Raw genomic sequence first — 25607 nt, forward strand, 5'->3', positions numbered from 1 at the left:
AGAAAAACAGTAAGTACATAAAAACTTTAAATTCAAGATTTTATTATTGTATATTTTATAACTCTTTCAAATAAACTCAAAACTAGCCTAGCAAACTAAGAAATATAAAATAAAAATAACAAAATTAGCTCAGACAATATTTTTTTAACCTAATTTAGAAAAATTCTAGATATCAGCTGATTATAAATAAACTCAAAAATTCTAGATTATAACTAACCAACCTCATTTTAAAACTGGATCTTGACAAAATCTAAAGAGTCTGAAAGTTATAACTAATTCCTCAACTAATTTAGAAGAATTCGGGACCGTGTTTACCAGATATGTTAAGGATCTTTGATTTTCATTTACTAACCTAGACCTCTTCTTAGATTTTGCCGTGTGATGCGGAGGTTTCCATCCAAGGATGGATTGAGGAATTATTCCCATTTAACTTCATCAGCTTTTTACTTATAGCCAGTGAATAAATCTCAATCGTATCCATATCACATTCAAAGTAGGTGGATTAATTTATTTAAATTCATGATAATTTCATAAATATTAAAATGTAATAAATTATAAAGTTTAATTTACAAATGATTTAAGTTAATCAGTTAAATTTTTCATAACTCTGTTATCCGAGTTATATGCTCTACTAGGTTTAATAACTGTTATTTTTTCTGAAATTATTTTTTATTTAACTTAAAAATCAAACATTCAATTCAAAGGCATGACCTATTTTGGTCATTTTCTAAAACTTAAAATTTGATTAGCAATCCCAAGCATAGAATTATTTTGACATTACAAAAACAATGTGTCAAACAAATTGAAAGTAATTATTAGGTTTTAAACCATGCAAACATGATATAAAGATGAAATTGAAATGAAAACACTTTGGGAACCAAAACGAACAATTGCAAAAGGGCCAATTTTTTTTATTAAAAAAAAGAGGGATCAGTTAGGCGCAATGTGGCAGCTGATATATAAAAACGGCATAGTTTTGACAAGAAAGAAGTATAAAAGCCCATATCCGCAAACCATCCAATCCTCCTTATCCGTATAAAAACCCATATCCACAAACACTGCTTCCCTCCCTCCCTCTGCAATTCACTCTCCCATTTCTCACTTGAAGAAGATCAGCCCAAGAAAATGGCGGTGAAGATTCGTTTATTTTCATAGGCTGGGATGCAAAAACAGGGCATTTTACAGAATTGTTGCTGCTGATAGCCATACAGAGTTATCTGTTCACTTTTTGCCAATTTTGAATTAAAGGAGGAGAAAACTGATGGATCAATCTTTAGTTTGCATGAAGCTCTTGTATGGCTGCTTCTATTTGCCTGTTTGATTAAATGGGTTGGCGCAATGTCTTCATCTTGTTTAGTTGATTTTGGCTGTTCTTCTACTTGCTTCTGCAGGTATTGGTTATGAGAGCTCAGCCTACAGACACCGTGCGTGGCATTCTTATGAGAGATGGTTTAATATCGCCACCACCGATGGTTGTTATGGGGCAGAAAAAGGGACCAGCTGGTGAGACCTCGAATCCAGATAAGTAAATTACCCTGTAAAAGTTACCATCTCTGCTGCTTTTATGCTTCTTCTGTTTTGTACCTGTATGCTTGATCCAGCACTGAATGGGTTCAGAGCTAAATTTTCTTTCCAGGTTGTTGAATGAATTCAAGTTTAAAATTCTCTTAATTAATTCTTGTGTTCATTATATTTGTCCTTTATGCTTATGTCCAACCACCTGTTAAAGACAATGCTTTGAGATGATCATTTCCTGTTGTACAGCTTAATATTGCTCAGTCTAGTAAGATAGGCCGCGCATCTTCTTAAATTCACATCTTTTCCCTATTCTGAGCTCGCTTTCCATGTCCCATGTAATGCAGAATAACTGTTAAAAGGGCTTCATACATTTCAAATGTGTGAGAATCTGGAACATCTGCGTCATGATGTTCATCTCCTTGTACTTGAGAAAATATTTATTGCTGATTGTTGTGTCATTAGCAATTAGATGACTGCAGTATTAATACTTCAACTTTACACCTATTCTTATTTAATAACAAAATAAAAATTAAATAAAAACAAGATAATCTTATAAAGAAAAAAAAAAAGCTCAAAACAAACTAAAAAAATTAATTTTAAAAAAGAATGAAAAAACCTAACTCGAGTCAACATGTCAAATTTATAGCTAAGTTATAAAAGCAGGATCGATAACTTCATATAGAACAAATTGAATAAAATAATGGAGACCAACTCTCAAACAAACTAGATAATGAAAGACAAAACTAAAAAAAAATCAATTGAAAAAACCATTGAAAAAAAAAATGAGTCAATCCGTGTTAATTTGACTAACTCGTGACTTGAGATATGAGATCGGGTTAACCCCACAAAAAGAAAAGCGAAAAAAATCATGAATTTTAAGGCCTAATAACCTAATGTCGAATGATGAAATTAAAAAAAAAAATTCTAAAACATAACCTAAAAACATCAAAGTTAAATCGGGTTAATGTTTGAAACTCGTAATGTAGGTCATGAGACCAGGATCATCATATAGAAGGTAAACATGAAAAATTCACGAAGCCAAATTCCTAAGAATTCAAGATTAAAAAACAAAATAAATAGCAATCAAAAGGATTAGGACCATATTTTATATAAAAATAAAATGAAATAAAATAATGAGAGACTAAATTGAGAAATAAATTAAATTAAAAAAATAGCAATAAAATGAATTAGTACCAAATTGGATACAAAAATTAAATGAAATAAATTTCATGGGATGAAATTGAAAAAAAAATCAAGGAAAGTATAAAAAACAAAAAAAATAGCATTTAAAAGAACGAGGACCACATTGGATACAAAAACTAAATGAAATAAAATGTCGAAAGATGATATTGAAAAAAAAATCAACTTTAAAAAGCATCAAAAGCAAAACAAATAATAATTAAAATAATGAGAACAAAATTGATACAAATACAAATTAAACATGATATATTTAATTTTAAAAAAAATTGACATGAAACTCAAGGCTAGAAGAGAGAAAAGAGAGATGAAACGAAAGGAGAGAAAGAGCCCAACAACTATGCCACCATGCACACGCACACGTACTTGACCGTTGGAAAGAGGATGTTGTGATGCTTTCAACATCGTCATAAAATGCAAAGTTTGTCTGCTGAGAGAAATGTTGCATGCGCGGTCCAAAAAATAGTTTATTCTTAGTGGTAGTCTATCATGTTGTTATCAAATTCAATCCATGGGCCGATTTGGCTAAAAGATCAGGTCTAGGTTATATTAATTGGCCTGGATTAATCTAAAAAAATTAAAAAAAATTTATTTGGGGTTTTAAAAAAACAATTTATATGAATAAACTATATATGTTATAAATAATAAAATTTCAAAAAATATTTTTGCTTTTAAAAATCTCATGTAACGCCTATACTGTCTCAACCTTCACTTTTGTTCTTGTCCCTCCTAATTGATTTAATGTTTTTCACGTTGTTATACAATTGGGATCTCTTTTAAACAATATCGGACAAATTTCTCGCTAAACAATAATGAAAGTTATGATCCAACATCCACCTTTTAAGTTATCATTGAAAATTCTCAAATAATGACATTTCATCACAGTGTAATAATCAAAATTGACTTCTCAGGGTCTCCAGTCCGATAAAATGACTTCTCACGGGAATACGATTCATCACGTTGGTCACTAGATTCCAAGTTGACCCAGCAGATTAACAGGTTTTGCTATGCAATTACTGGTCTGGTTTTTGACCGATACAAACCCAGCCAAAGCTCCACATCACAAAACAAATAAAAAAAAAAGAAAAAAAAATAACAAACACTTGATTGGTGCGTCTAGGGTCGAAGACTTGTGCCCTTTCCTCCCAAATCACAAATAAAATAAAGAACAAGTCCTCTAGGGGAAGCTCCAGGAAGTCAACAAAGTGCACCCTGTTAAACAAGACAACTTAGAACTATCATCGGCTGATCAACGTAGAGACCGTGTGTGTACAATCTTTCACACCCTCTGTGTAATGTCTGAGAAAATACTTGGATTTGAAACCCCCATTGTTACATTTATACATATGTCTAAACCAGGGTCTTAAACACGCAAAGCCTACGCCACTGATTCAAAATCAGCCTCATCTTTTTTCCTTGAGTTATTTCCGTTCTTTCCCTACAGACTTACCCTGCCACCAGAGTCTTACTCCTGTTACTTCGACTGTTTCTCCACAAAACAATGGCAATGTTTTTCTTGTTTCTCTCTATCTTTTTGTTTGCACATATCTGGAGATTCATCATACGAAGCCGTCATATTTCTCCATCGCCATCTACTCCTTCCACCTTAACCACCGCCCAGCCACAAGTAATTAAATATGATGTCTTCCTTAGTTTCAGGGGCGAAGACACTCGTTTTGATTTTACCAGCCACCTCCATGCTGCTTTGAAACGGAAACAAATCCTAACTTTCATCGATGATCAGCAAGTGAGAGGAGATGAGATACCGGAATCACTTCTGAGAACAATTGAAGAGGCCAAGCTTTCTGTGCCTGTTTTTTCTGAAAACTATGCATCTTCCAAATGGTGCTTGGAGGAGCTTGTAAAGATTTTTGAGCGTAGAAAAAATAATGGACAGATAGTTATTCCGGTATTCTACAAGGTGAATCCATCCCATGTAAGAAGCTTTCGAGATGCATTTGCTGGATTGATAAAGAATAAAACTTTGACGGAGTACAAAGAGAAGAGCTTCAGAGACGCTTTGACGGATACAGCCAATCTATCTGGATGGACCTTAGGGAAGTCTGAGTAAGCTCTTGAAATATATCCCATGAGAAAATATTCGTTCATTTGTTGAGGATTTGAAATTTAATTTAAGAAAATGATGAGCTCTATGAATCTATATTTATTTGATTTGATTTTGAAAATGTTGTTGCGAAACGCTTACATGGATATTACTTGGTTGTTTGTTTTTTGTGTTTTGAAATGTTTTTGAAAAAATTTAAATTTTTTTATTTGAAATTAATTTTTTCTAATGTTTTCTTATTAATATGTTATATCAAAAATAACTTTGATTGAGATGATTCTATTATGATAATATGATACGAGAAAACATCTAATGCATTTGCATTTCATTGATTAACTGTAGCTTGAGATAAGTAGGGAGCTGCCTATTTCTGAACTCAATGTTATCATCGATTCATGTGTTACATTAGCACTATCCATTGCCAATAACGATTCCCAATTACTCGTACGTGCCTGCTATGTATATATGTAGCTACTAAGGAGGAATATGTTTATATGTTTCTTCTTGTCCGGTCCATTCTGACAAACAAATATATGTGTGTGTTCTTCTTGTTTGTCAGGCCGGAGTCTGAATTTATTGACAAAATCGTTGGAGATGTTATGAACAAATTGCAAGCCATGTCTTCAAGTCACACTAGGGGTCTATTTGGAATTGATGTTCGTGTTAACAAAGTTGAGTCTTTGTTAAATATGGAATCTCCAGATGTTCTCATTGTAGGGATATGGGGAATGGGTGGTATCGGTAAAACAACGATTGCTGAAGTTGTGTGCAACAAGGTTTGTTCTCTATTTGAAGGAATCTTTTTTGTAAATTTTAGGCAACAATTAAAAGCACATCCCATGGCTGATCTGCGAAGAAGATTTCTTTCACGGCTGCTTGGCCAAGAAATTATGAACAGGGGCTCCTTGAGTTTTCGAGATTCTTTTGTGAGGGATAGACTTCGTCGCATAAAGGTTTTGATTGTTCTGGATGATGTGGATAATTTAATGTGTTTGGAAGAATGGAGAGATTTGCTTGATGGACGAAACAGTTCATTTGATGCGGGCAGTAAAGTTCTCATAACAAGTAGGGACAAGCAAGTGCTTAATAATGTAGTAGACGACACATACGAGGTTGAGGGGTTGAACTATGAAGAATCTCTTCAACTCTTTAGCTCAAAAGCCTTGAAGAATTGCAACCCCACAATTGATCATAGACACTTAATAGCACAGATTGTAAGTCTTGTACAAGGCAATCCGTTGGCTCTTATAGTTTTGGGTTCCTCTCTCTATGGTAAAAGCATCAAAGAATGACGCAGTGCATTGAATAAACTAGCTCAGGACCCTCAAATAAAAAAGGCGTTGATAATTAGTTACAAAGGGTTGGATTCAGAACAAAAATCCATATTTCTTGACATAGCACATTTCTTGAGAAGATGGGAGTCAAACCGAGCAACAAGAATATTAGATGGCTTTTATGGTCGGCATGTGATTTTTGATATAAGCACGCTCATTGACAAGTGTCTCATAACTACAACTGAAAACATGCTAGAAATGCATGATTTACTACAAGAAATGGCATTTAACATTGTCCGTGCAGAATCTGATTTTCCTGGCGAACATAGCAGGTTATGTCGTCTTCCTGATGTCGTTCATGTATTGGAGGAAAATAAGGTTAAATCTACAGCCATTACCTGTCATTTATGAATTTGCTCAAAAGTTGATGTATTATTGTTTGTTTATTCTTTATTATTGTTTAACAGGGAACTCAAAAAATTAAAGGCATGTCTTTGGACATGTCCATGTTATCAAGACATATACACTTGAAATCTGATGCCTTCGCAATGATGGATGGTCTTAGATTTCTCAATTTCTATCACGATGGTATCTCCAAAGAAAATATAGTGCACCTTCCTCCTACTGGCCTCGAATATCTTCCTAATGAGCTGAGATATTTGCGATGGTATGGATTCCCTTCGAAATCCTTGCCGCCATCTTTTCGTGTTGAACACCTTGTCGAGCTTGACCTATGCGGAAGCAAGCTTGTAAAACTTTGGACTGGAGTAAAGGTATGTTTGAATTGCTGCAGATTTATGATCAGAAATATGTAGTTGGAGGTGCTGACTTTCTAATTATGCCTTTTTCTGCTGACAGGATGTTGGAAATTTAAGAAAAATTACCCTATCTTACTCTCCATATTTGACAGAATTGCCAGATCTATCAAAGGCCAAAAATTTAGAGTGCTTACAACTTGTGGCCTGTTATAGTTTAACTGAGGTTCCGTCATCTCTTCAATATCTTGACAAGCTGGAAGAACTTGATGTCCATTTTTGCTATAATCTTAGAAGTTTTCCAATGCTTGATTCAAAGGTTCTTAAGAAAAATTACCCTATCTTACTCTCCATATTTGACAGAATTGCCAGATCTATCAAAGGCCAAAAATTTAGAGTGCTTACAACTTGTGGCCTGTTATAGTTTAACTGAGGTTCCGTCATCTCTTCAATATCTTGACAAGCCGGAAGAACTTGATGTCCATTTTTGCTATAATCTTAGAAGTTTTCCAATGCTTGATTCAAAGGTTCTCAAAGTACTTCTTATAAGTCGGTGCCTAGATGTGACCACGTGTCCAACGATTTCACAAAATATGAAATACTTGTACTTGGAGCAAACTTCAATCAAAGAAGTTCCACAATCAGTTACTCGTAAGTTGGAACGTCTTTTTCTAAATGGTTGCTCAAAGATGACCAAGTTTCCAGAGAATTTAGAGGATATAAAAGCATTATATCTAAGGGGAACTGCTATTAAATAGGTGTCCTCGTCAATCCAGTTTCTCACAAGACTCTGCGTGTTGGATATGAGTGGTTGCTCAATGTTGTATTAAACTCAATCAATCTAGAAGGTCAAGGAAGGGAACCATCACTTGCAGCCACCAGCTGTCACCGCCCAGGCGCCAGCTACCAGCTATATGCCGCCAGCCGCCTTCACACTTGAAGGTTGAAATATCTTGTTTTGAATTCGTGTATAAATAGGTATCTCAGTGGATGTTATTCTGTGTGGAAAGAGAAGAAAGAAACACTAGAGAGAAAGAGAGAGGGAGTGTATTCAAAGCTTTTGTTTAATCTTTGTAAGCTTTTTATTGCTGAAATAAAACAGTGTGTTTTATACCCTCTGAGTGTTTCAAAGCCACCACCAGTGGTTTCTCCCACCAACAATTGGTATCAGAGCCCCGTTCGTCAGAAAACAGAAGTGTTTTGGGAGATATCCGAATTTTCAAAGTTGTCCAAAACAAGTTTTGATCATTTCAAAGTGTAGAGCTCATCCATACGAACTCACTGGTGCAACAATCAGCTTGATCGGAGACGGAGGTAGCCCACACGCGCCACCGGAAGATTCTGCACTGTTTGACCACGCGCATACCACGCGCCCAGAGGTAGACGACGACTGAGACACACGCGCGCCATATTCAAGCCGCGCCGAGCCACTAAGCCGACTTCAAAGCCGAGTCGTTCGATAGTCGCAGCCGAGCCGATAGAATATTCCGCAGAATATTCCCGGTTCAACCCCAGCGAACCGCCCGACGCCCAGATTTGGTGTTCTGACCGGTTCACCCCATTTCGGACCCATTTTCAACAAAGTCAGACCAGTTCCCTACGTTTTGAAGCATTCCGGATCGATCTACAGTGTCCGTTTTGCCAAATTGAACTCCCAGAAGGTGAAATAGTCATTCAAAGAGCAAAATGACTACAGAAAATGCACATACACTCATCCCGAAGCTAACCAAAGACAACTATGATAGTTGGTGCATCAGATTGAAGGCATTTCTTGGTTCTCAAGAGTGTATAGAGATTGTGCAATATGGTTATGATGAACCAGAGTCTAAAGAAGCAGAAGATGCTCTACAAGAGGCAGAAAAGCAAGTCCTCAAAGCAAATAGAAAGAAAGACAACAAAGCAAAGACCATCATCTATCAAGGTCTTGATGAAGCTATATTCGAGATTATTGCTTCCACATAAACATCAAAAGAAATATGGGAGGCTCTCCAACAAAAATACAAAGGTGCTGACAGAATCAAGAAGATTCGTCTTCAATCTTTGCGAGGTGAGTTTGAATTATTGCAAATGAAGGCCTCAGAATCTATTTCTGACTATCACACAAGAATTATGGTGATAGTCAATCAGATGAAAAGAAATGGAGAAGCCCTCATAGATGCTCGGATTACTGAGAAAATTTTGAGATCCCTAGATCCAAAATTTGATTTTGTTGTTGTCGCTATTGAAGAGTCCAAAGAAGTGGACAAGTTGATGGTGGATGAACTTATGAGTTCTTTGCAAGCTCATGAGCAAAAGATTGTCAAAAGAAATGGAGATAAGGCAATTGAGCATGCCTTACAAACAAAGTTGTCGCTCAAAGACAGATATGAGCAAGGGGAGACCTCAACAAGTGGATATACTACTCAAGGAAGAAGTCCACAAAGACGAGGAGGATTTCAGCAATTCCAAGGAAGAGGATCTTGGAATACAGGTTTCAGAGGAAGAGGTGGTAGAAACACCACCAGAGGAGGTCGAGGACAACAAGCATTTACTCCTAGAGGAAGAGGAGGCGGTTACAATAACCATGACAAGAGAAATATCCAGTGTTATAGATGCAATCAATTTGGGCACTATAGCACTGAATGTCAAAGGAAAGCTCCATTAGAGGTACGTGAGCATGCCAACTATGCAGAGGAGGATGCCAACAACAGAGGAGCAGCTGCATTATTTGTCCAACAAGGACTTGGCGAGACTCAGGAGAATATTTGGTATCTAGATTCTGGAGCCAGCAATCATATGTGTGGCCAACGAGAGTTATTTGGTGATCTAGATGAGACCAAGAAAGGTTTAGTTACTTTTGGAGATACCTCAAAGGTTCCATTCAAAGGTAAAGGCAGCATCCCAATCAAGTTGAAGAACGGCGATTCCAGCTACATCGCCGATGTTTATTATGTCCCAGCCATAAAGCAGAACCTGATCAGCTTAGGTCAATTTATGGAGAGAGGTTATACTTTTTACTCGAAGAATTGTCATCTGACAATTAGAGACAACAATTGGAGATTAATTGCCTATGTGAAAATGTCCAAGAATAGGATGTTTCCTTTAAACATCCACTATGATGCAGCAAAGTGTTTGAGTGCCATCACCAACAGTGAAGAATGGCTCTGGCACCTGAGGCTTGGACATCTGAATTTCACGAGCTTGAAGATGCTAGCAAGCAAGAAGATGGTCAAATGTATGCCTCACATTGATCATCCAGATGAAGTCTGTGAGAGTTGTGTCCTCAGCAAACATCACAGATCCAGTTTTGCCAAAGAAGTCAACTGGAAAGCAAAGAGGCCACTGGAGTTAGTGCACACAAATGTGTGTGGTCCCATAAAGCCTATGTCGACTGGACAGAATAGGTACTTCCTTACTTTTATTGATGATTTTAGCAGAAAGACATGGATATACTTTCTGAAGAGGAAGTCAGAGGTGTTCAATTGTTTTAAAGAGTTTAAAGCAATTGTTGAGAAGCAAAGTGGCTATAAGATCAGAACAGTGAGATCTGATCAAGGTGGAGAATATACAGCAAATGACTTTGAAGCCTTCTGTACACAACAAGGCATCAGACATCAAACAACGCCTGCTTATACACCACAGCTGAATGGTGTAGCTAAGAGAAAGAATCAAACGATTCTTGACATGGCCAGAAGTCTACTCAAAGCAAAGAAGCTGCCCAAACAATACTGGGCTGAAGCTGTATCATGTGCAGTGTATCTACTGAATCGCTGCCCAACCAGAAGTTTGCAAGCTGTCACTCCAGAAGAAGCATGGAGTGGTCACAAACCAAGTGTTACTCATCTACGAGTCTTTGGTTGTGTGGCATATGCAAAGATCCCAGATGCAAGAAGGACCAAACTCGATGATAAAAGCGAGAAATGCATCTTTGTCAGATACGGTGAGAGAAGGATGGGATACAAGCTGTATAATCCCATCACAAAGAACGTAATTATGAGTAGAGATGTTATCTTTGAAGAAGATAAAACTTGGCAATGGAAGGATGACCAAGAAGCAATCAGATGGATCAACATTGATTTGATCCTTGAAGATGAAGTGGAAGTACCACCAGTACTTGCAGAAGGTCCGATATTACCGGCAGATGAGCCACAAAGTCCGGTATACAGATTCCCTGTATTCAACAGGAGAAACACACCAGAATCATCATCAGCATTCTCATCAGAAAGACCAAGAAGGATGAGAAATCTAGACGAGTTGTACGATGCTACTCAAGTCATGGAAGATACAACTCTATTTTGTTTCTTTGCAGATAGTGACCCCCTTAGCTTCAATGAAGCTATCACAGAAAAGAAGTGGATAGAAGCAATGGATGAAGAAATACATGCCATTGAGAAGAATGATACCTGGAAGCTGACTTATCTACCAGAAAACAAGAAAGCAATAGGTGTCAAATGGGTCTATAAAACAAAGAAGAATGCAAAAGGAGAAGTGCAAAGATACAAAGCAAGATTAGTAGCAAAAGGCTACAAACAGAGAGAAGGCATTGACTATGGAGTAGTATTTGCTCCAGTAGCCCGGCTAGAGACAATCAGACTGATGATCTCACTAGCTGCACAACATAGATGGAAGATCTATCAACTCGATGTGAAGTCAGCATTTCTAAATGGCTTCCTAGAAGAAGAGATCTATGTTGAACAACCACTTGGATACATCAAAGCTGAAAATGACGGCAAAGTATACAAGTTGAAGAAAGCCCTCTACGGTTTGAAGCAAGCTCCGCGTGCTTGGAATACCAGAATTCACAGGTATTTTCAAGATAATGGATTTGAAAAATGTCCATATGAACACGCAATATATGTGAAGAAAGAAACAGATGGCAGCATATTATTTGCATACCTATATGTTGATGATTTGTTATTCACCGGCAACAACCCTACCATGTTTGAAGCCTTCAAGAAAAGCATGGTACAGGATTTTGAGATGACAGATATTGGTCTGATGGCACACTTTCTTGGCTTAGAAGTGGTTCAGAAAGAAGAAGGGATTTTTGTATCCCAAAGCAGTTATGCCAAAGACATTCTTGAAAGGTTCAAGATGGAAAGCTGCAATCCGGTATCAACTCCAGTTGAGAATGGAGTAGAACTGAGGAAGAGTAAAGTTGGAAATGTTGATCCAACTTACTTCAAAAGCTTAGTAGGAAGCTTAAGGTACTTGACATGTACCAGACTGGATATACTCTACGGAGTTGGTCTTATCAGCAGATACATGGAGACACCAGACCAGTCTCACTTGAATGCAGCCAAGAGAATTCTTCGCTACATCAAAGGCACAATAAATGAAGGTATGTTTTACACCTCAAGCAAAAACTTCAATCTTGTTGGCTACTCGGATAGTGATTGGGGTAGAGATCTGGATGAAAGGAAAAGCACAACAGGGTTTGTCTTTTTCATGGGAAATACATCTTTCACATGGTCATCCAAGAAGCAATCGATAGTAACGTTATCAAGCTGTGAAGCTGAGTATGTTGCTGCCAACTCAGCTGTATGCCATTTAATATGGTTAAGGAACATGCTGAAGCATTTGGGATTTCCTCAAGAAAATCCTACAGAGATTTATATCGATAATTGATCAGCGATTGCATTGGCAAAGAACCCGGTGTATCATGAACGAAGTAAACACATTGATACACGTCATCACTTTATCCGAGAGCATGTAAAGAACAAAGAAGTCGAGCTGATATCCTGCAAGACAAATGATCAAGTTGCAGATATCTTTACAAAGCCATTGAAGGGAGAAATATTTATCAGACTGAAGTTCATGCTTGGCATGACATCCCTCGATTGAGTTTAAAGGGGGGATTTGTTGTATTAAACTCAATCAATCTAGAAGGTCAAGGAAGGGAACCACCACTTGCAGCCACCAGCTGTCACCGCCCAGCCACCACTTGCAACCGCCCAGCCGCCAGCCGCCAGCTGTATGCCGCCAGCCGCCTTCACACTTGAAGGTTGAAATATCTTGTTTTGAATTCGTGTATAAATAGGTAGCTCAGTGGATGTTATTCTGTGTGGAAAGAGAAGAAAGAAACACTAGAGAGAAAGAGAGAGGGAGTGTATTCAAAGCTTTTGTTTAATCTTTGTAAGCTTTTTATTGTTGAAATAAAACAGTGTTTTATACCCTCTGAGTGTTTCAAAGCCACCACCAGTGGTTTCTCCCACCAACACTCAAAACTTGAGAGCCTCCCAGAAATCACAGTGCCTATGGAATCTTTGCAACATCTTTACTTGAGTAAAACAGGCATTAAAGAGATACCCTCATCATTTAAGCATATGATATCTTTGATAACTCTAAAATTAGATGGAACGCCTATTAAAGAGCTACCCTTGTCAATCAAAGATAAGGTATGTTTGGAATATCTGACTTTGCATGGAACACCTATTAAAGCGTTACCTGAGCTTCCCCCTTCGCTGAGGTTTCTAACAACACATGACTGTGCATCACTAGAAACCGTGATATCAATCATCAATATCAGCAGTTTATGGTTTCGAAGGGATTTTACAAATTGCTTCAAATTGGATCAGAAACCACTGGTAGCAGCAATGCATTTGAAAATTCAGGTATCTCTCTTTATTTCTTCTCTCTTTCTTGCTTGCTTCATCACATTTTTGAAATGTGACTTTTGTGTTACAGTCCGGAGAGGAGACCCCACATGGCACAATTCAAATGGTTCTACTGGGGAGTGAAATTCCAGAATGGTTCGGTGACAAAGGAATTGGATCTTCACTCACCATACAGTTGCCCTCAAATTGTCATCTTCTCAAGGGAATTGCTTTCTGCCTTGTCTTTCTACTCCCTCTTCCATCCCAGGACATGCCTTGTGAAGTCGATGATGATTCTTATGTTCATGTATATTTTGATTGCCATGTTAAGAGTAAAAACGGTGAGAGTGATGGTGGTGATGAAATCGTCTTTGGTTCCCAGGAAAGACGTGCTCTATTATATTTATTGGAGACATGTGACTCAGATCACATGTTTCTACACTACGAGCTCGGTTTGGTAAATCATTTGCGTAAATATTCTGGCAATGAAGTTACATTTAAATTCTACCATGAAGTGTACAACCAGGGGAGGAAGTTAGGTCATGAGATCCGAAAGCCTTTCAAGTTGAAAAACTGTGGGGTGTATCTGCACTTTGATGAAAATCTACCGGCGGACACGGATCTTCCTTAACAAACAAAAGTTCAGAAGAAAATTGAGGGAGAAATAGAAGAAATTGAAAGGGTTAGAGAGTTCTGTAATTACTGCAAATTGTTCTTCAATTATTACATGGTTTTCAAGATAGCTGTAAATATTGTTCTTCCCTTGCAATTGACTAACGAACAATCTCTCTGTTATTCAACTAATTCCTCAACTAACTGTAACAACCATCTAACTAATGAATGTTTTGGATCTTTGATTTATATTTACTAACCAAATTACATAAACTAAAACACAAGAAAAACAGTAAGTACAAGAAACAAAATTCAATCGAATTCAAGAGTTCATCTAAATATTTTTTAAAGGTTTCGATGATCTTATTTGATGACAAAATAAAAATTAAATGAGTAAGAGTTAACCTCCTACAATGATAAATAAAATAAAAATTTGAAGTTCAATTACCAACAAATCAAACATTGAATGATAGATTGAATAAAAAAATAATAATGTTAAACACAACCTAACTCGAGTCAACATATCAAATTCATGACTCTGTCATGAGATCATGATAACTCTGTATAGAAAAAATTGAATAAAACAAAGGAGGTTAACTCTCAAGCAAACTAAATAATAAAAGGTAAGAATTTAAAAAAAATAATCAATTAAAAAATATTTTAGAAAAATCAAGTCAATCCGGGTTAACTTGACTAACTCGTGACCCTAAGTTATGAGATCAGAATAACCCCACAAAAACAAATACGAAGATCATGACCCAATAACCTAATGTCAAATGATAAGATTGAAAAAAAATATCATTTAAAAAAAAACAAAAAAAAAAGATCAAAGTTAAATAGGGCCAATATTCTAAACACGTGACCCAAATAATGAAACCGATATTACTCCATAAAAGATAAGTACACAAAAATTATAAAGCAATATTCTTAATCATTCATGATTAAAAAAACAAAACAAATAGCAATCAAAACATTAAAGACAAAATTTAAAATAAAAATAAAATAAAATAATAAGGGACTAAATTGAAAAATAAAATAAATCAAGAAAATAATAAAGAAAATAGCAATCAAAAGAATGAGTACCAAATTAGATACGAAAATTAAATAAAGTAAAATGCAGATGAATGAAATTGAAAAATAAATAAAAATAACAACAATGTAAGTAATGAGGACTAAATTGGATAAAAAAATCAAATGAAATAAAATGTTAAGGGATGAAAATAAATAAATAAATAACTTTAAGAAACATTAAAAGAAAAATAAATAATAATTAAAATAATAAAGATAAAATTAATACAAATACAAACTCAATATAATACATTTAATTTTTTAAAAAACTGACATGAAACCCGAAGCTGGAGGAGATAAAAAAGAGAGGTAAAGAAAACAAATTATTGGAGTCAAACTATTATACCGTCATGCAGACGTATCTGACTATAAAAAAATGACATCGATATGCTTTAATACAGTTGTAAAAAGCAGTGTTGGTATGCAGAAAAATGTCCAAAAAAACATGGATGCTTTTAAGATGCAAAAGTCTCTAATTCACTTTGATTATAACTAAAAATTTTACTTTAATTATTATACCGAAACACCCATGAAACCTAGTTTTTAAAATTTTACTTTAAAGAATATTTGAAACATTCCTCAGTGCTTCTAAAATGGTTAAAAATTAATTTGTCTCTAATCATTATGACCATTAATTATCGAAAGCCACCGTTGAGACAAGAAATACATAATTGCGCAATGTCAAGGCAACTTTGCTTCCCAAACACGCTGCCCAAGCACTTGCCTGGAAGAGTCGAGGTCAAGTCGTCGTCCCCATCAAAATGGCTATAAATTTTCATGAATAAGAGTTCAATTGTTTTGAGCGTATCTAAGTAGCTTAGAGCCTGTTTGGCTCTGCGGTTGAACCTGTTTTTGACCGAATTTCAATTTATTTATTTTTTGTTAAAATTGAGTGTGGTTTGTACTTTTTGGATCGTTTTGATGTGCTGATATCAAAAATGATTTTTAAAAAATAAAAAAACATCATTGTCATGTATTTCGGCACGAAAAGCTATTTGAAAAGCAACCACTACCACACTGACAAACAGGCTCTAAGCTACTTAAGAGGAAAGGTTTATTTTCATTTATAACATAATCATCTCAATCGTATACCATCAGCTTTTGTAGGCTTTAGGTTTGAGAGAGTTACAAGTAAATAACAACAGCCTATTAGTTTAACCCTACACTAACACTAGATTAATTTAATTTTTTATCTGATTAATAATTTAAATCTTAAATTTTCATGAATAAGGTTAATCTTCATCTGATTGAATTTAAATCTAATCCAAACTAAGGTCATTGGATCAAGGTTTTAAGAAAAAGCATTTCTTTCCTCTTTCATTTTTCTGCTTAAGGTTGGATGGAGGCCAAAAATAACATGCAAGCTCACATCACGAAAATGGTGGGGGTAAAAGAATTCTATCAAGTTGAATTTTTTAAATTTTAAATTATTATTTTTTATATCATTTTGATGTGCTGATATCAAAAATTAATTTAAAAAAAAATATTATTTTGATGTATTTTCAAGTTAAAAACACTTTAAAAATAATTGTTACTACAATAACAAACAGTTTCTCTGACAAATTCTTTTCAATCAGATCATGATAGCCATTATAATATAATGTTAGGCAAAAATGTCATCGACATGCAAAAATCATAGTTATTAAACTCAGTCTGGGAGTTGACCCGGTCAAGGGGCCGAGTTGCGGGTTTCATGGGTCAACTTCCTTCAACCCGGAAAAATTAAAAAAAAAGTAAAGTTTTAAGAACTTCTTTATTTTATTTTTATTTTATTTTATTTTGGAGTAATACAGTTATTTCTGTTATGAAAATGTTAAAAAGACCAAAACACTCGTGGGTATTAGTTTTAAGAACTTTGTTTTAAGAATATTTAAATTATTTTTTTGTACTTTTAAATTATTTTGTCTTTGATAATTACAACAATCACAATGATAAATAAATCTTATAAAAAAAATTCAATAACCAGTTAAATGATAATAAAAAATTATTTTACTGTTTCTTCTTCTTCTTCTTTTTCTCGTCAACAGTCATGTTAACGAGAAACACGTAATTTCCAAACTCAGCTTCCCGAACACGCTGCCCAAGCACTCGCCAGGAAGACTACTTCGTCGTCCCCGTCAATATGTAGAAGAGGATTGGCCCCATCCCCCGTCCCTTCCTCTCTCCTTCAAGACGACTTCGTTTTCTTCTTCTTCTTCTTCTTCTTCACAATAAATAAATATATATAAAAGGAAAAAGGAAAAGGCATCTGCCGATTTATTTGAATAGATTGTTTGTAATGAGGTGGAAGAAGGCATGTAAAAAGAAGAAGTAATTATAATTACATGGCTGCATGCCAATTATATTGCCAAAATTAAGCAGTAAACAGAACCACGATTGTGATTTTGAATCGCTTTTATATTAAAATCGTAGTTTAAAATAGCAGTTTTTTTAAAAACTATGTTCTTTTTTAAATAAAATTAAACCATATTATATATTTCTCTAACTGTATCAATTTGCTTTTAAAAAATTCCTATTATTGGGGCAGAGAGAGTAACAAGTTTTTCCGAATGAAATCATTATAATAATCACTATAATATAATGTGAAGTCAACAAAGTCGTAGTACGTGCAAACAAGACATTAAGCCTTTTTCAACACAGGAAATTTCCAAGTAGATGTGCACCCTCTGTAACGTCCGAGAAAATCGTAGGCTTACTGGGTTTATTTTCAGGTTCTTATATCATCATTGCATGGTATGTGTAGATGTCTTTGTTATTCAAGACTTAAATTTTGTGGGAGTAATGCATTTGTAATTTTATTTTCTTATGTATATTAGTTTAATATTACCATTGATAGCATTGATTGTTCATAGTTCATTCTTTCATCAGTTGAAGTCTCAAAATATGTTTATAGTTCTAGTCAGAACTAAGGTTTTAAGAAAGAGTATTTCTTTCCTTTTTTGTTTTTCCGTATAAGGTTGGATGCAGGCGTAAAATGACATGCAAGCTCACATCATGAAAATGGTGAGGGTCAAAAACATTCTATCAAGTTGCCAAAGCAGGCCCAAAATCACCAGTTGTTGTAAACTGTGTTCATTTTCCGGCCTTGCAGCAGTGCTATGACCATTATCGAAAGCCACCGTTCAGACAAGAAATACGTACTTTCCAGGAAAAACTCAATGTCAAGGCAACTCAGCTTCCCAAACACACTTCCCAAGATGTGCAAACACTTGATGCCTTCCTACCAAATCACAGAAAGAAAAAACAAATAACAAGACATTAAGCCTTTTTCAACACAGGAAATTTCCAAGTAGATGTGCACCCTCTGTAACGTCCGAGAAAATACATGGATTTGATTTTTTTTTATTTTAAATTACTTTTTTATTTTTTTTTATTATTTTAATGTATTGATATTAAAAATAAATTTAAAAAAATTAAAAAATATATATTATTTTGATGCATTTCTAAGTGAAAATTATTTAAAAAAATAATTATTACCACAATACCAAACAGGTTCTCTAACAAGTTCTTCTCCATCAAATCATCATAACCATTATAATATAATGTAAAGGCAAAAAAGTTTTGGCATGCGCAAACACTTGAAATAAAAATATAGAAGGTATTTGTGAGTGTTGTAATAATTAATTTTTAAAATGTGTTTTTGCATGAAAATAAATCAAGATAATGTTTTTTCACTTTTAAAGAATTATTTTTAACCATTATAATATAATGTGAATGCAAAAACTTCTACAGCATGCGCAAATACTTGGATTGAAGATATAAAGGATGTTTATGAGTATAGTAGCAGTTGATTTTTAAAATGTGTTTTGCATGAAAATACATCAAGATAATGTTTTTTTTATTTTTAAATAATTATTTTTAACACCAACACATCAAGAAAAAAAAATTAATCTAAAATAAAATATAAAATAATTTCAAAATTTATTAAAACATTGATTACATAGCAAAGACAAACAAAAGCCTAAATGCCCTTTCCTACCGCATCACAAATAATAAGACTTTGAAGCCTTTTGTGCATGGAAAATTTCCAGGAAGCTAACAATGTGCACCCTCCGTAATGCCGAGAGAAAATACTTGAAATTTGAATTTTGTTTTTTTTTTACTTTAAACTTTTTTTTATATTTTAATTATATTATTTTGACGTTCTGATATTAAAAATAAATTTAAAAAAATAAAAAATATTATTTTAATATATTTCTAATAAAAAAATAATTTACAAAATAATCACTAGTACAATCAAATACTTGTAGTGAAGATATAGAAAATGTTTATGAGTATAGTAATAATTATTTTTTAAAGTGTTTTTTATTTAAAGATATATTAAAATAATATATTTTTTATTTTTAAAGAATTATTTTTGACACCGACATATTAAAACAAACAAAAAAAAACTAAAAAAATAATTAATCTCAAATAAAAAATCAAAAAAATCAAAATTTATAAAAACATTGATTACAGGCAAAGATAAAAGCGCCTTTCCTTCCATGTGCATGGCAGCTCCGTTGGGCTGCTAGGGAAATTATAATGTATTAAAATATTATTTTTATTTTTTAAATAATTATTTTTAATTTTAGTATATCAAAAAAATTTAAAAATTTAAAAATATTAAATAAAAAATTAATTTTTTATAAAACACAGTATATTTCTAAAAAGTGCTCTGACAGATTTTGATATGACCATTATCAAAAGCAACCGTTCCTTAAAGAACAAAGACAAGAAATTCGTAATTTCCAGGAAAATTATAAAAGAATTTGAAGTAAAAATTAATAGACTAAAGAATGATCGATGTGGGACACACAGAAGTGTTTAGTGTTTTAAAAAATATATATAATAAAAAAGTTAAAGAGAAGATCTGCTACTCCGCCAAGTGAATAGCTAATACATTTGAAATATTAAAAAAGGTATCTATCACAGCTGTGATATGATAAACAAGAATATATATATTTTTTTATTTTTAAAAATTATTTTTATATTAGTAAATTAAAATAATAAAAAAAATTAATTTAAAAAAAAAACAAAATTTATAAAAACACTGTCAATACCATAAAAACAAAACAACGTATAAATGCCTTTTCCTATCACATCACTTTGTAACTGGGGAATTTCCAGGAAATCAACAATGTGCAATCTTGTAATCTTCTAAGAAAATACTTCCATTATTACAAATTATACATACGCCTAAGGCAGGGTCTTAAACACGTAAAGCCTAAGCTGCTGATTCAAAGTAAATTAAGATATGAAGGGAATTTCCAGGAAATCAACAAATGGTTACTTCCGTAATGCCTAAGAAAATACTTGGATTTGATGCCTATATTTATACATATGCCTAAGGCAGGGTCTTAAACACGTAAAGCCTAAGCTACTGTTTCAAAATCAGCCTCATCTTTTTTCCTTGAGTTACTTCCGTTCTCTCCCTCCAGACCTCCCTTACCACCAGAGTCTAATTACTCTTGTTTCCTCGACTGTTTCTCCACAAAACAATGGCGGTGTTTTTCTTGTTTCTCTCTATCTTTATGTTTGCTTATATCTGGAGATTCATCATACGAAACCGTCATATTTCTCCATCGCCATCTACTCCTTCCACCTTAACCACCGCCCAGCCACAAGTAATTAAATATCATGATGTCTTCCTTAGTTTCAGGGGAGAAGACACCCGTGTTGGTTTTACCAGCCACCTCCATGCTGCTTTGGACCGGAAACAAATCCTAACTTTCATAGATTATCAGCTTGTGAGAGGAGATGAGATCTCGGCATCACTTCTGAGAACAATTGAAGAGGCCAAGCTTTCTGTGATTGTTATTTCTGAAAACTATGCATCTTCCAAATGGTGCTTAGAGGAGCTTGCAAAGATTAATATTGAGCGTAGAAGAAATAATAGACAGATAGTTATTCCAGTATTCTACAAGGTGGATCCATCCCATGTAAGAAATCAAACAGGAAGCTTTGGGGATGCATTTGCTAGACTTATAAGGAATAAAGCTCTGACGTTGGAAGAAGTGCAGAGCTTCAGAGAAGCTTTGACGGATGCAGCCTCTCTATCTGGATGGAACTTAGGGAATTCTGAGTAAGCTCTTGAAATATATCCCATTAGAAAATATTCGTTCATTTGTTGAGGATTTGAAATTTAATTTAAAATTATTGAGAATGAGAGCTCTGAGAATTCATATTTATTTTATTTGATTTTGAAAACGTTGTAGCGAAGCACTTGGATAGATATTACGTGGTTGGTTGTTTTGTGTTTTAAAATTGTTTTTTAAAAAAACTTTATTTTATTTTAGTGTTTTTATATTATTTGTGTTTATATTAAAAAATATTTTAAAAAATAAAAAATTATTATTTAATATAAAATGTTTGTATAGATATTAAGTGGTTGTTTGTTTTGTGTTTTAAAATGTTTTGTAAAAAATTTAAATTGTTTTTATTTTAAATTAATTTTTTTAGTATTTTTAAATTATTTTAATATGTTTATATTAAAAATAATTTTGAAAAAAAAATTATTTGTAGCGAAATGCTTGTATAAATATTAAGGCTTGTATTGATATTAAGTGGTTGTTTGTTTTTATATTTCAAAATGTTTTTTTTTAATTATTCTTTTTATTTTAAATATTTTTTTAGTCTTTTAAGATTATTTTGATGTATTTATATAAAAAATAATATTTTTTTTTATCCTTACGGTAAATTTTACAAGGACAGACAATGTTTTCTTTTGTCATGAAATAATATTCTATTTATTTGAGGTGAAAAGGATAATGCCATATTAAAAAATAATATTGATAGAGATGATTCTATTATGATAAATTAAGATGATATGAGAAAACATCTTATGCATTTGCATTTAATTGATTTTCTTAGATAAACCCCGATTACATGTAAAAGTGATTAATATAGAATGTCATGTATTTTTAGCACTATCCATTGCCAATGATGATCGATTCATGTGTTACATTAGCACTATCCATTGCCGATGATGATGCTCAATTACTCGTACGTGTCTACTCTGTTTATATGTTTCTTCTTGTCCGGTCCATTTTGACTAACAATTATGTGTGTTCTTCTTGTTTGTCAGTCTCGAGTCTGAATTTATTGAGAAAATCGTTGGAGATGTTTTGGAAAAATTGCATGCCATGTCTTCAAGTCACACTACGGGTCTATTTGGAATTGATGTTCGTGTTAGCAAAGTTGAGTCTTTGTTAAATATAAATTCTCCAGATTTTCGCATTGTAGGGATATGGGGAATGGGTGGTATCGGTAAGACAACGATTGCTAAAGTTGTGTGCGACAAGGTTCGTTCTCGATTTGATGGAATCTTTTTTGGAAACTTTAGGCAACAATCTGATTTGCAAAGAAGCTTTCTTTCACAGCTGCTTGGCCAAGAAATTCTGAACAGGGGCCTCTTGAGTTTTCGAGATATTTTTGTGAGGAATAGACTTTGTCGAATAAAGGTTTTTATTGTTATGGATGATGTGGATAATTCAATGGCTTTGGAAGAATGGAGAGATTTGCTTGATGGACGAAACAGTTCATTTGGTCCGGGCAGTAAAGTTCTCATAACAAGTAGGGACAAGCAGGTGCTTAAGAATGTAGTAGACCAAACATACAAGGTTGTGGGGTTGAACTATGAAGACGCTATTCAACTCTTTAGCTCAAAAGCCTTGAAGAATTGCACCCCCACAATTGATCAAAGAGACTTGATAAAACAGATTGCAAGGCATGTACAAGGCAATCCGTTGGCCCTTAAAGTTTTGGGTTCCTCTTTCTATGGTAAAAGCATAGAAGAATGGCGCAGTGCATTGAATAAACTAGCTCAGGACCCCCAAATCGAAAAGGCGTTGAGAATTAGTTATGATGGGTTGGATTCAGAACAAAAATCCATATTTCTTGACATAGCACATTTCTTCATAATTTGGAAGCAAGACAAAGCAACAAGAATATTAGATTGTGTTTATGGTCGGTCTGTGAAGTTCGATATAAGCACGCTCATTGATAAGTGTCTCATAACTACTGATAACAGACTTAACAGTGTTGATGGCAATGAAAGGCTAGAAATGCATGATTTACTAGAAGAAATGGCATTTAACATTGTTCGTGCAGAATCTGATTTTCCTGGCGAACGGAGCAGGTTATGTCATCCTCCTGATTTCGTTCAAGTATTGGAGGAAAATAAGGTTAAAGCTAAAGCCATTAACTGTCGTTCCTGTATTTGCTCAAAAGTTGATGTGTTTGAGTAGATTGTATTATTGTTTGTTTATTCTTTATTCTTGTTTAACAGGGAACTCAAAAAATTAAAGGCATATCTTTGGAAGTGTCCATGTTATCGAGACACATACACTTGAAATCTGATACCTTCGCAATGATGGATGGTCTTAGATTTCTCAATTTCGATCACGATGGTTCCTCCCAAGAATATAAAATGCACCTTCCTCCTACTGGCCTCGAATATCTTCCTAATGAGCTGAGATATCTGCGATGGGATGAATTCCCTTCGAAATCCTTGCCGCCATCTTTTCGTGCTGAACACCTTGTGGAGCTTCGCCTACCCAAAAGCAAGCTTGTAAGACTTTGGACAGGAGTAAAGGTATGATTTAATAGCTACAGATTATGATCAGAAATATGAAGTTGGAGGTGCTAACTTTCTAATTATGCCTTTTTATGTTGACAGGATGTTGGAAATTTAAGAACAATCGACCTATCTGAATCTCCATATTTGACGGAATTGCCAGATCTATCAATGGCCAAAAATTTAGTGTGCTTAAGGCTTGGGAGGTGTCCAAGCTTAACCGAGGTTCCGTCATCTCTTCAATATCTTGACAAGCTGGAAGAAATTGATCTCAATCGTTGCTATAATCTTAGAAGTTTTCCAATGCTTGATTCAAAGGTTCTCAGAAAACTTTCTATAGGTTTGTGCCTAGATTTGACCACGTGTCCAACGATTTCACAAAATATGGTATGCTTACGGTTGGAACAAACTTCAATCAAAGAAGTTCCACAATCAGTTACTGGCAAGTTGAAAGTCCTTGATCTAAATGGTTGCTCAAAGATGACCAAGTTTCCAGAGATTTCAGGGGATATAGAACAATTACGTCTAAGCGGAACTATTAAAGAGATGCCCTCATCAATCCAGTTTCTCACAAGACTCGAAATGTTGGATATGAGTGGTTGCTCAAAACTTGAGAGCTTCCCAGAAATCACAGTGCCTATGGAATCTTTGAGGTATCTTTTCTTGAGTAAAACAGGCATTAAAGAGATACCTTCGATATCATTTAAGCATATGACATCTTTGAATACACTAAATTTAGATGGAACGCCACTTAAAGAGCTACCCTCATCAATTCAGTTTCTCACAAGACTCTACGAGTTGAATTTGAGTGGTTGCTCAAAACTTGAGAGCTTCCCAGAAATCACAGTGCCTATGAAATCTTTGGAGGTTCTTAACTTGAGTAAGACCGGCATTAAAGAGATACCCTCATCATTAATTAAGCATCTGATATCTTTGAGGTGTCTAAATTTAGATGGAACGCCTATTAAAGCGTTACCTGAGCTTCCCTCTTTGCTGAGGAAGCTAACAACACGTGACTGTGCATCACTAGAAACCACGATATCAATCATAAATTTCAGCAGCTTATGGTTTGGATTGGATTTTACAAATTGCTTCAAATTGGATCAGAAACCGCTGGTAGCAGTAATGCATTTGAAAATTCAGGTATCTCTCTAAACCCCCTTGTCTTTCTTTCGTCTCTCTTTCTTGCTTGCTTCATCACATTTTCGAATGTGACTTTTGTGTTACAGTCCGGAGAGGAGATCCCAGATGGCAGTATTCAAATGGTTCTACCGGGGAGTGAAATTCCAGAATGGTTCGGTGACAAAGGAGTTGGATCTTCACTCACCATACAGTTGCCCTCAAATTGTCATCAGCTCAAGGGAATTGCTTTCTGCCTTGTCTTTCTACTCCCTCTTCCCTCCCAGGACATGCCTTGTGAAGTCGATGATGATTCTCAAGTTCTTGTATTTTTTGATTACCATGTTAAGAGTAAAAACGGTGAGCATGATGGTAATGATGAAGTCGTCTTCGGTTCCCGTCTTCGCTTCGCTCTATTATTTTCCTTGAAGACATGTGACTCAGATCACATGATTCTACACTACGAGCTCGAATTGGTAAAACATTTGCGTAAATATTCTGGCAATGAAGTTACATTTAAATTCTACCACCTTGAAGTGGACGCCAGTGGGAGGAAGTTAGGTCGTGATATCCGAAGGCCTTTCAAGTTGAAAAGCTGGGGGGTGTATCTGCACTTTGATGAAAATCTACTGGCGTACACGGATCTTCCTTAACAAACAAAAGTTCAGAAGAAAATTGAGGGAGAAATAGAAGAAATTGAAAGGGTTAGAGAGTTCTGTAATTATTGTATATTTTGTAACTCTTTAAATAAACTCAAAACTAGCCTAGCAAACTATGAAATATGAAAATAAAAATAAAAAAATAACAAAATTAGCTCAAACAATATTTTTTGAACCTAATTTAGAAAAATTATAGATCTCAGCTGAT

At 34.5% G+C, this 25607-nt stretch overlaps 3 protein-coding genes across 3 annotated transcripts in view; all 3 read left to right on the forward strand.

Moving 5' to 3' along the window:
• Positions 1-25607, forward strand: part of LOC18108520 (disease resistance protein RPV1) — an 83880-nt gene that overhangs the window by 29520 nt on the left and 28753 nt on the right. Inside the window, exons 7-8 of the mRNA XM_052449440.1 lie at positions 24171-24764; positions 24851-25034. Coding sequence (XP_052305400.1) covers positions 24171-24764; positions 24851-25034 — 778 coding nt within the window. The remainder of the gene's footprint in view (positions 1-24170; positions 24765-24850; positions 25035-25607) is intronic.
• Positions 1-25607, forward strand: part of LOC127904768 (disease resistance protein RUN1-like) — a 65229-nt gene that overhangs the window by 19867 nt on the left and 19755 nt on the right. The window contains exon 3 of the mRNA XM_052449441.1: positions 20740-21006. Within this exon, the coding sequence (XP_052305401.1) occupies positions 20740-21006 (267 nt within the window). The remainder of the gene's footprint in view (positions 1-20739; positions 21007-25607) is intronic.
• LOC18108540 (disease resistance protein RUN1) overlaps positions 20382-25607 on the forward strand; it is a 38819-nt gene continuing 33593 nt past the window's right edge. Inside the window, exon 1 of the mRNA XM_006371480.3 lies at positions 20382-20648. Coding sequence (XP_006371542.2) covers positions 20545-20648 — 104 coding nt within the window. The 5' untranslated portion in view covers positions 20382-20544. The remainder of the gene's footprint in view (positions 20649-25607) is intronic.

The sequence above is a fragment of the Populus trichocarpa genome, chromosome 19, assembly GCF_000002775.5.
Source record: "Populus trichocarpa isolate Nisqually-1 chromosome 19, P.trichocarpa_v4.1, whole genome shotgun sequence".
Taxonomy (NCBI): Eukaryota; Viridiplantae; Streptophyta; class Magnoliopsida; order Malpighiales; family Salicaceae; genus Populus; species Populus trichocarpa.